The 11,482-nt window shown below is 45.4% G+C and overlaps 2 protein-coding genes across 2 annotated transcripts; one reads left to right on the forward strand and one right to left on the reverse strand.

The window, feature by feature from the left end:
• Positions 1-586: 586 nt before the first annotated feature.
• Positions 587-3,769, forward strand: LOC123045581 (sm-like protein LSM1B). The gene is made up of 5 exons (XM_044468690.1): positions 587-870; positions 2,556-2,624; positions 2,698-2,813; positions 2,901-2,963; positions 3,432-3,769. The coding sequence occupies exons 1-5, from the start codon at positions 810-812 to the stop codon at positions 3,507-3,509; spliced, it is 387 nt and encodes a 128-aa protein (XP_044324625.1). The 5' UTR covers positions 587-809; the 3' UTR covers positions 3,510-3,769.
• A 2,024-nt stretch (positions 3,770-5,793) lies between these two features.
• Positions 5,794-6,475, reverse strand: LOC123041449 (uncharacterized). The gene has a single exon (XM_044464055.1). The coding sequence runs from the start codon at positions 6,317-6,319 to the stop codon at positions 5,972-5,974; it is 348 nt and encodes a 115-aa protein (XP_044319990.1). The 5' UTR covers positions 6,320-6,475; the 3' UTR covers positions 5,794-5,971.
• Positions 6,476-11,482: the final 5,007 nt, after the last annotated feature.

The following is an 11,482-nucleotide window of genomic DNA, read 5'->3' on the forward strand; positions in this document are numbered from 1 at the left end:
GTCACCACCACTGCCACCTAATGGAGACCCATCCACTAAAGACACTAGGTGCCATGGCTGCCGCGACGAGCCACTAAAGAGGAGCGAGCCTCCCTTCACCGCAAGAACCCAACACAGAACAAGAGGAAAGCCATGTCGTCCGCCGTTAGCTATGCAGACTTAGTCCAGCGACTTCATTTGACGACGATGAGGGGAGGTAGAGGCCACGGGGAGAGACCTGGCGGCGCCCGATCTAGGGTTCCGCCTGGGTCACCCCGAAGGCGACACGGGGACAGGAGAAAGTAATCGTTATGATACCACTTCGTGGTTCATATAAATTGAACATAAATTTGTGTATCAAGGTTGAGTAATTTTGTGTCATCTCGATGGCTAACGAGCTCCAATATTCACCTCCCTCCAATCATGAACGCCACTGAATTAGAAATTTGAAGTATTTTTTGTGAAATTTGGCAAAACAAAGGGGCGTTATAAACCGGAGCACGACAGATTGAGAATCGAGGAGTCCGGTCCACACAAGGACACACGACGAGCCATGGTGGTCCCCACATGACCTTGACCCCACTGGTCAGCGCCTCGTCACGCCCCTTATCGTTCGATCTCCTTTTCTTCCTCTCGGCGTCAACCTCACTCCAAACGCTCCAATCGAATTTACCAAACCAGTACTCCTCGCCGCTTCGATCCACCAAATTCTCCACTCGCTCAAACCCTAGAAGCTATCCCCTGCCGGCGAACCACAGAGCTCCAATCGGAGAAGCGGCCGATCAGGGCCATCTACTGCTATTTCTAGCGCCGGATTTGGGTTCGGCGCGATGTCTTGGGCCGGGCCCGACGAGATCCTCCTCTCCACCTCCCTGGCCGGCTTCTTGGATAGTGAGATTCCTTCCCCAGATGCTTGTTTTGTCCCCATTAGTTTCCCAGATACTGGCAGTGGTTTGTATCGAGGGACCTTTGTGGCAAGAGTTGGTTTTCCGGGGATCTTGGATCCGATTGCGTAGGTTCCGGCATGCCTAGACCTCGATGCTTAGTCAGTGTGAGAAATTTGCGCTGATATTTGGTTTCAACACTTGTTCTTGCCAAGGGCTGTTCAATATGTGTCAAGATGAGCGCTTTTGATGGCCTGTGTAGTCTAATGACGAACATCATGTTTCTGTGTGTATTAGCGCCAAATCGTTGCAGATGTGTGAAAATTTCTTATGGTCCATTGAAAGGTGGAAGCTTCTTGGTAGAGGGTTACTCCGGCTAGAGTTCAGACTTCAGAATCGATGGCCTGTGGCTTAATGCTTTGTGTTGTTGCTACAAAGGTTACATGAAACTGCTCATGTCTATCAACGTAGGGTTCTGATAGTATGATAGATGGATTAGACGAAACACATGCTGCTGGTTTATCTTAACAGTGGGCAGTTAGGTCTCATAGCTTTCACTATAATTCTGGTGACTAGTAAGGTTCTTGGTCAAATGAACTTAATGCTAAGCATAAAAAGATATTATTAATTGGACCCAACTAGAGTAGATTTGGTTGTTGACGGAGGCATATAACACTTGTATGCAAATTATTGTATGGCATTTAAATGTGGTAGGCTCAGTTGGTTGGGTAGGGAATATTTGAGTAATTTTGTGATGGGGGTCGAAACATAAGATATTCTTTTAGGTGTCTAGAGATTCAAATGCAACATATTTTGAATTTTGTATTAGGTTGGAAGTATTAGTACTGAAAGAAACCGTATCTCCTAAGAAAGAAAAAAGATAACGAACAATGTGGTTTAACAGAGTCTCATCAATCAACAGAAGTCAACCCCTTCAGCTACTGGTTATGTATGGAAACCTTAGTGCATTCTTTAATTTCTGGGCGCCACTCGTTGTGCTTGACTTATTGTAAAAGCGGGAGTTTCATTTTTATTGCTAGCCAAGCTGTAATAGATTACAGAGTATGTACGTTCACTAGCTTGAAATATAAAGTATATGCTGTTAGTCTGTTTGTTAGTTGTAGTTATATTGTGCCCTCCATTTGATGTTCGTTGTTCAAAAGGGTACATCTTTGGTGTTCCCAGTAGCATGGATGAACTGATCCACCTGAGCTTTTCTGAAATACTTGATTGTTTTGACATATTTACACATGCGTTGTGATTTTTATCATTTTGACCTGTGCTTGGCAGTAGAGTCTCTGATGGGTTCTCTAAGGCTTATAATTTGGTTGGTACATTGCGATGAATAATGGAATTATATAGGCGCAAGCTACAGGGCTACACAAGCTTTATAAAATTTATATTTGAGCAAATCATCGCTGGAGCTAAACTGTATCAGTGAAACTTTTGAAGTGTCCATCAATACCTAGTTGATTGATTTTGTATCATTGTTGATCTAGAAATATTGCTGTTGACCAAATAATTGAAAATGTTGAGACTTGCAAAATAATGGAAATATGAGTAGAACAGAAACACCTACACCTATTTGTTGTGCAGCCTGTATCTTTCCCTTGCATAAGTAGCTTCGCATCAAATACACACCCTGTTTGTTTGGCAATGCTATTGTTAACAGTTTATGCATCTTGATTCTAGAAAAACTGATTGTCCTACTACGAGATGGACGAAAGCTGCTTGGCACCCTCTGCTCATTCGATCAGTTTGGTATGCCACTTTCTACATCTCTCCTTCACATCTTTTTCTGCCATCAGATCTTCTTTAATGTTTTAGTTTGCAGCAAATGTTGTTCTTCAGGGTGCTTGTGAACGAGTAATTGTGGGCGAATTATATTGTGATGTTCCTCTTGGTTTATATGTGATCCGGGGAGAGAATGTTGTATTAATTGGAGAACTGGTAATTATCTCTTGTGCACTATGAAATGACCATGGTCAAATCCGTTCTCCCATATTAATGCTACAGATCTGGTATTGCATTGAGCAGGATCGTGAGAAGGACGAACTCCCTAGTCACATGACTTGTGTTTCAGAGGCTGAAATAAGAACGGTACACACTTCACTTCACAGAATCTTGTTTGAAGCTCTAGTTTTTCTCTTCTGATTTGAGCTAAAGAAGCAGTAAGTACACCTTTTGGTGCACAATCTAGCTCTCTCTTTTCATTAAGGCTAATAAAATCATTATCTGTGGAAAAGATGTCACATGTGAAATTGTGCTCATCATTTGGTCCTTCCCTCTTGGCGCAGTCCCCTGTGCACTCTTATGTACGCGCAAGCGATCTATACTATAATTGGACTTGAACAATAAACATGACAAGCGTTTTATCTCCTTTTGGAGCAAAATGGCATTATGTATCTAACAAGTGGCATAGGACACAAATAATGAAGAAAGAAGAGTTTTTGTAGGCGTTTGCTGTTCTTGTTGCTTGTGCTGATATGTGTAGTAGCTGCCGGTATTGCTCAAGCAGAGGATCTTGCAACTGATACTACTACGTTTGTGTTTCTCCCTTGTCCCCAGGCCGAGAAAGCTGAAAAGGAAGCAAGGGATCTGAAAGGCACAATGAGGAAGAGGATGGAGTTCCTAGACTTCGATTAGCGTCCATCCATTAGTCAGTCATGTTGATTGATAGTTGGTGCTCCCTTTGTGGCCGCTGGTTTTTAATGGCGGCATTTGCTATGTTTGTGGGCAATGGAAGCTCCTGATTGCACTGTGTCTTATACTTGTTCAGCCCTAATGATGCTCTGGACCGAGGGGCTCTTCCTCAGTAGCAATGTACCAGCCCTGTATTCTTATCTTCTGTTGCAGTTTGTTTCTCTTTCTTGAGAGCTGTTATTTGGCCATGCAATTTTCTGCTCTGATTCTTGGCAATTTTTTTCCGTCTTTGGTGAATCGCATTGTGCCTAAATAATTACCTGGGACCGTTCCCTATTACTTCCTCGGTTGGGCAGGTTTATTAGACTCCTTTCGAATACGAATCCAACAATATAATTTTTGTGATATACAATTTATAAGCTGCTAGACAAATCTATGGCTAAACATTGACACAATTTAAGGGTGACCAATAAACCCAGGGTGAGGGAGTATTATACATAAACTCTCTCTCTCCGTTTCTTTTTACTTCGCATATACGAATTGTCTGAAGTTAAACCAAACCACGCAAAGTTTAACGAATTTATATTAGAAGTTATCAACGCCTACAATACTATGTTGTATAATATGAAAATTAATTTCATAATGCATCTAATGATATTGACTTTGTATTGTGAATGTTTATATTTTTTTATAAAATTGATAGAACTTTTCAAAGTTTGATTTCAGACAAATTTTATATTTTTTTTTGCGGGGTAACGAGTACTACTATTGACTGCCAGCTTTGCGGCACTTATGATGGTCGCTGCTGGATTGGTGAAAGGAAGCATGGCGTCGACCACCTCGCCTGCGCCTGCGCCTGGCCCATTCTCTGAAAATGAATTCCCAGAGCGCCTGGAAAGCTGGCACTCGATGATAATCCGAAATTGGTCTGGGAATTGATGATAATCGGGGCTGACAGACAGGTGAAGGTCGTTCACATTATATCTTTGTGTTTTGCCATAATATCCCCAGTCTGTTGCTGTTGCTGTCTGGGTGTCCCCATCCTTTCCCGCTTTCTTTTCGCTGTATCAGTCCGAGATCACCCACCCATCAATCATTATCTACTATCGTGACAAGGTGATCTCGCAGTAAGATCTTGCACGACGCATGTTCCTTTGGATCCGCAGATCCACGGCAGCGTTTGCCTCTCTCCGTCTGTCTCTCTCACTTACAGCTGCATTTTCACCAGTGATCCGCGGCGCTGTCACTCACTGCAAGCGCATGAGGAGGCGCGCACCGTGGCAGCGCCATCCAGACCCAGCGCATACCCCAACCCCTCTGCCAAACCGATAACCCGCACGTTCCAGCTTGCACGCACGCAGATCGATCGAGTCGAGAAGCAGATGGGTGATCTGATCACGGGTTAGGCAAGGCACGCGACAAGGATCGGCTTCTCTTTGCTTTCAGAACCCACGTACGCACGTAACCTGGGCGGATGCAACGGCCGGCCCCGTGATGAGGGTAGTAGGTTTTGGCTGGCGTCGATGAGGACGCATCATGCATGCCCTGCCCACCCCGGCCGAGCATTAGCATTGGCAAGCAGCAGAGAAGGGCGGTGCACAACTGCACATGGCAGTGCAAGGCGGGCAGGGCACCTCTCCCTAATCCCTAGGAAATCCCTATCCCTATCCTGGCATTCATGGCGACAACAATGCAACATGCCGCATGCGTGCTCCACCCGATAACTCGTCTATCTCCTGTTGGCTCGGCTTCGTTCACTGCCCGACTTCAATCCTTTCCTTTTCCTTTTTTCTGCGAGAGACGGGCGTGACATCACTCCTGCCTCTGCCTGCCAAACACACATGCACAGACTGTACTGTGCAGAATGGAGGCCGGCGCCGATGGCGGATCGGTCGGTGTGCCGTGTACCAGAACATGGGATTTCTGCAACAACTTTGCCGACTATTTTGCTTGCAGTTTACGATCACGGAATTTCGGCAACCCTTGCTTTGCTTGTAGTCTCCGGCATTATTGGTGAGCATGGAGCAAACTCTCAACATAATCCTCCGAGAATATCGGCCGGGCACGGAATCACGGATCACTTATCGCTTCGCAGTAGTACAAATATACTAGTACTACTCAAGTCCACTAGATCACAAGCAAACTATGGTTTGTACTCCCAACATGATTGGAATTGCTATAGCACAGTACTATCATACAGCACCAAACTTGCCTCTGCTTTGGAAGAAGAAAAAAATCTTAAAAAGAAGAGACCTAAAGGAAATCCAGAGAAAGAGCAGGGGGAATGTAAGCAATGCAATCTCCAGATTTTCAGACATCAACGAATCGCTTGAGCCGCGGTTAAAAGAAATCGTTACATATGAATCTACTTCTGCAATCTCCATTGAGCAGTAGTGAGTAGTGGTATATACATTAGTGCTGATGTCTTCATGATCGCAGGGTAGCACCGTCACCAGCTAGGCTAGCTACTCCTGCCCCGCGCGCCTCACCAGCGCGGCCGGCAGGAAGGGCGCGGCGAAGCACGGCTCCACGCCGGTCCACGACGACGGGGCGTCGGCCGTCCCCGGGGGGCCCGACAGCACCGCCACGCAGAGCTCGGCCAGGCGCCACATGGTGCTCCGGAACCACCGGAGCTTGATCCGACGCCGGAGGCCGCAGAGGCGGCGGACCCCGCCAGCCCGCGCGCCGGCGCCGGCACCGCCGTTCCCGAGACGGACGACGTGGACCTTGCGGCGCAGCCCGTGGCGTGGCAGGCGGAAGCGCGCCGGGGAACGGCGCGGCGCGGCCACCACGCTGCACGGCGCCTCCCCCATTCTTCCTCTTCTCCTTCTGCTTGATTGGGCTTTGCTTTCTTTTTCTTTTTTTGAACTGGGGCTTTGCTTTCTTGGTTGGCGCAGGACTGCAGGCAGAGGCAGTACAGTAGGCTCAGCTCGTTGGGTTTTCTGGTTTTCTCAACCGCTCTCGTGTTCGCGTGTGGTATATAAAGAGGGAGGAGGAGAGGGGGTCAGGGGATGGGCTGTGCGTTTGGTGGTTTGCTCTGCATGTGCATAGCTCTTGATGAAATGAAATATAAAAAAGACAATTAAAAATGTTTGGACTGGACTAGATGCTGGTTGGCAAATGCTGCTACGCTGAAATGACAATATGAACATGCATGAACGAATCTTGGGAAAAGAGCATACGTGTGGGTCTTTTGGATATTGATAATCAATTCGATTAGAATTGAGGCAGTTCAGATGTGTCTTTAGAAAGAGCTACTGACAATTGCATTGAGTTTCACCGGAAGGTGACTTTATACATACCTGCCTCTCTTTGCTTTTTTTGGTAATTCTTATTACGCACCTGTCCGATTATATTGATAAGTATTACACTAGTTTGTACTAGCTCATAATTGTTGGTAGAGCCGTAGAGCTGAACCATATTCTCCTACAAAAGTTGGCTTCCTAATTGCATTTGTTCTAGTCTCATATGTTAGATTTTAGTTAAGAGTGCTTGAGGATGGCATGGAGTGTGGAATAGCCAAACGTATTTAAACTAAAAAGCCACACTTATCCCAATTAAGCAGTACTGTACTGTTTGTGTAGCGTACAGTTCAGGTAAAGCTCGAAGCTAAAACATTAATATCCAGAAAGCAGTACATTTGTTTTCAGTTGTCGATCAGATGCTTCATGCTTGCTCACCGTACGCTTGACACGTCCAGGCAACTGGTAGTGGTTCAAACACGTTTGTCAGGACAGACCATATGCATGCTCACGGTAGGTGAAATGGAACAAGGGAGAAAAGAAAGAAACGAAAAGCTGCTTAAAAAAGAGTAACGGACCATGTGCATGCATTAAGTCTTTTATTTTCCTTTTGTACGACCACACCTCAGTTTCTTTTCTTAGGCTGACCGTAATGATAGTATCATACGTAGTATCATGCATGCCAACTAAGCAATTTTAATGAGATGACATAGAATTAAATGAAGAAAGAGATGTTTGAGTATCATATCATGATACCGTATCATATTAAATGATGTGCTACTTTGTGTCATGCATGCCAATAAATGTAGTACTCTATGATACCAACATATGATACTTTGCATTACAGATGTAGTATCATACACTAGTATCATATGCATGATACTAGTATATGATACTCCCATTACAACCAGCCTTAAGAAGAAAATGTGGCTGCTTGGATGTATCAGGCTTCAACCTTTCGTGCCTCTGCAGAAATTAAATAGCTCTGCAGTTGTAGAGGCAAATATATTTTTATTTTTTGGAAAAAGTAGAGGTAAATGTATGCACTAAAGCATCTCCAAAAAGTGCTTTTTGCATCTTAAAAAAGGATCAAGTCCAACCGATGATGCAAAACAAAGATGTAAAAGAGCAACTCCGATCCAATAGAAGATGCAAACTAGAGATGCAAAATCAGCCGCTGGCCGCGCGGTCGCTGTAGCTGTTGTACAGCCGCAGTTCAGCCGCACAATTGAAATAAAACATCCGATAATCAACTTAAAATCGCACATGTCACCATATCAAATTATTACATAGTTCATCAAATCCACATGATCAAATGCAACACACATATAGCATAGTTTTGCACAATACAACAAACAAATAAATGAAACCAGGTGCCTCTTTCGCCATGATATTTCCAATACTCCTCCAACAAATCCTTCTGAAGTTGATTGGGCGCATCAGAGTCTCTAATTTCATTGTACACCTTCATGAAGCGTTTGATTCGCTCCTCTCTTCTCATCAACATAACGCATATGTCCATCAAGTGATAGAAGGTGTAATCTAAACCCTGTCCACGCTCATTCTCAGTGATCATGTTATGCATAAGGCCAAATCTTGATGATATCATCTCCGAGACCCAGAGTGCCTTTATCCCAGGAAGAATGATTACAGATAATGCACTTATTGCATTCGAGTGTTTCCATAAAAAAGTGACAACCTTCAGAAATTGACCCGCTCCTAGCCCTCGCTCCTTGCCCCCGCTCCTAGCCCCGCCGGCGGCCACCCCGACCCCGGCGTCCACCATCCCAGCCACCACTCGCCGGAGTTTTCTCCTGCGTGGACATCCTGTGTGTGCCCATGGTGCTCCCAGATTTGAACTTCGACAGAGGGCAGGACTTTGCGTCTGAGATTTGGAGAAAGTGGGGTGTCCCTATAAACTTCGAGGAAGGTAAGGATATGGAAGAATTCCTTCTAGTGGCAGAGTTCACTAGATCTAAGATCAAATTATCTGAAAAATCTGTTAGCACTATCCTTCTCTCCTGCTTCGGAGGTCGTGCATCCTTGTTCAAAGTTAAGCTCTTGCAAAATTGGTCTTTCAAGTTCTCTGTCTCCTCCAAGGAAGTTGGTTTCTCTATCATCAAGGAAGGTAATACCAATCTACCTCTACTCAATGTGAATTTCCTTCTTTGGGGTAATGGCGGGCCAAATTCTTCTTGGGAATTAGATTAGTATCTCAAAGAGAAAGAGGATGCTTGGACTCATATCTTTCGACGTCATCCGAGCAAATCCTATCTTCAAGCTCTTAGATCCCCTGCGGTTTTTCAAAATCTGATCAATTCAGATCCTCGATCATACCAGACATTCAACGATAATTCCATGGCTCCATCTTCGGGCGCTGATAGACGCACAGGCGTTAATGCAATCAATGTGGCAGTTTCTGGCAACAGGGTGTGATCCTCGCAAATTCAAAATGGCCCATGGGGCTCCTTCTGTGTGCGTTGTCTGCTATCGGGCCACTTCAGGCCCGAGTGCAAAAATAGGATCAAATGAAGGCTATGCAAGTGATGGGGCCATATTGAGAGGGATTGTTTCTCTAGGGCCCGACCAAGCCCAGTCAATGAGCCCAACTCCCAGGTCCGCCCAACGGTCAAAATTCTGAGGCATCTCTCCACTATTTCCGTGATTGTGACTACTCATGTCGTATCCGTGCCGACCAATCGGGCAAATCAGGTTAATGCTTCGCTGCAATCACTCCGGGTTGGTAGCCATTTGTTGGGGAACGTAGTGATTTCAAAAAATTTCCTACGCACACGCAAGATCATGGTGATGATATAGCAACGAGAGGGGAGAGTGTTGTCCACGTACCCTCGTAGACCGTAAGCGGAAGCGTTATGACAACGCGGTTGATGTAGTCGTACGTCTTCACGATCCGACCGATCCAAGCACCGAACGTACGGCACCTCCGTGTTCAGCACACGTTCAGCTCGATGACGTTCCCCGGGCTCCAATCCAGCAAAGCGTCGGGGATGAGTTCCGTCAGCACGACGGCGTGGTGACGATGATGATGTTCTACCGGCGCAGGGCTTCACCTAAACTCCGCGACGATATGATCGAGGTGGAATATGGTGGAGGGGGGCACCGCACACGGCTAAGGAACAATCCGTAGATCAACTTGTGTGTTCTAGGGGTGCCCCCTCCCCCGTATATAAAGGGGAAGAGGAGGAGGGGGATGGCCAAGGGGAGAGGCGCGCCCTAGGGGGGGCAATCCTACTCCAAGTAGGTTTGGTCCCCCTTTTCCTATTAGGAGTAGGAGAGGGAAGTAAGAGAGGGGAGGGAAGAAGGAAAGGGGGGGCCGCCCCCCTCCCAATTCGGATTGGGCTTGGGGGGGGGGGCGCCCCCTCCTTTGCTCCTTCTCCCTCCTTTCCACTAAGGCCCAATAAGGCCCATATACTTACCGGGGGGTTCCGGTAACCTCCCAGAGCTCCGGTATATTCCCAATCTCATCCGGAACCTTTCCGGTATCCAAATATATCCGTCCAATATATCAATCTTTATGTCTCGACCATTTCGAGACTCCTCGTCATGTCCGTGATCACATCCGGGACTCCAAACAAACTTCGGTACATCAAAACTATAAACTCATAATAAAACTGTCATCGTAACGTTAAGCGTGCGGACCCTACGGGTTCGAGAACTATGTAGACATGACCTAGAACTATTCTCGGTCACTAACCAATAGCAGAACCTGGATGTCCATATTGGTTCCTACATATTCTACGAAGATCTTTATCAGTCAAATCGCATAACAACATACGTTGTTCCCTTTGTCATCGGTATGTTACTTGCCCGAGATTCGATCGTCGGTATCCAATACCTAGTTCAATCTCGTTACCGGCAAGTCTCTTTACTCGTTCCGTAATATATCATCCCGCAACTAACTCATTAGTTGCAATGCTTGCAAGGCTTAAGTGATGTGTATTACCGAGAGGGCCCAGAGATACCTCTCCGACAATCGGAGTGACAAATCCTAATCTCAAAATACGCCAACCCAACATGTACCTTCGGGGACACCTGTAGAGCACCTTTATAATCACCCAGTTACGTTGTGACGTTTGGTAGCACCCAAAGTGTTCCTCCGATAAACGGGAGTTGCATAATCTCATAGTTACAGGAACATGTATAAGTCATGAAGAAAGCAATAGCAACATACTAAACGATCAAGTGCTAGGCTAACGGAATGGGTCATGTCAATCACATCATTCTCCTAATGATGTGATCCCGTTAATCAAATGACAACTCTTTTGTCCATGGCTAGGAAACATAACCATCTTTGATAAACGAGCTAGTCAAGTAGAGGCATACTAGTGACACTATGTTTGTCTATGTATTCACACATGTATTATGTTTCCGGTTAATACAATTTTAGCATGAATAATAAACATTTATCATGATATAAGGAAATAAATAATAACTTTATTATTGCCTCTAGGGCATATTTCCTTCAGTCTCCCACTTGCACTAGAGTCAATAATCTAGTTCACATCAGCATGTGATTCAACACCAATATTCACATCTGTATGTGATTAATACCCATAGTTCACATCGTCATGTGATCAACACCCAAAGGGTTTACTAGAGTCAATAATCTAGTTCACATCGCTATGTGATTAACACCCAAAGAGTACTAAGGTATGATCATGTTTTGCTCGTGAGAGAAGTTTAGTCAACGGGTCTGTCATATTACAGAGTCGT

This window comes from Triticum aestivum, chromosome 2B (assembly GCF_018294505.1).
Source record: "Triticum aestivum cultivar Chinese Spring chromosome 2B, IWGSC CS RefSeq v2.1, whole genome shotgun sequence".
NCBI lineage: Eukaryota > Viridiplantae > Streptophyta > Magnoliopsida > Poales > Poaceae > Triticum > Triticum aestivum.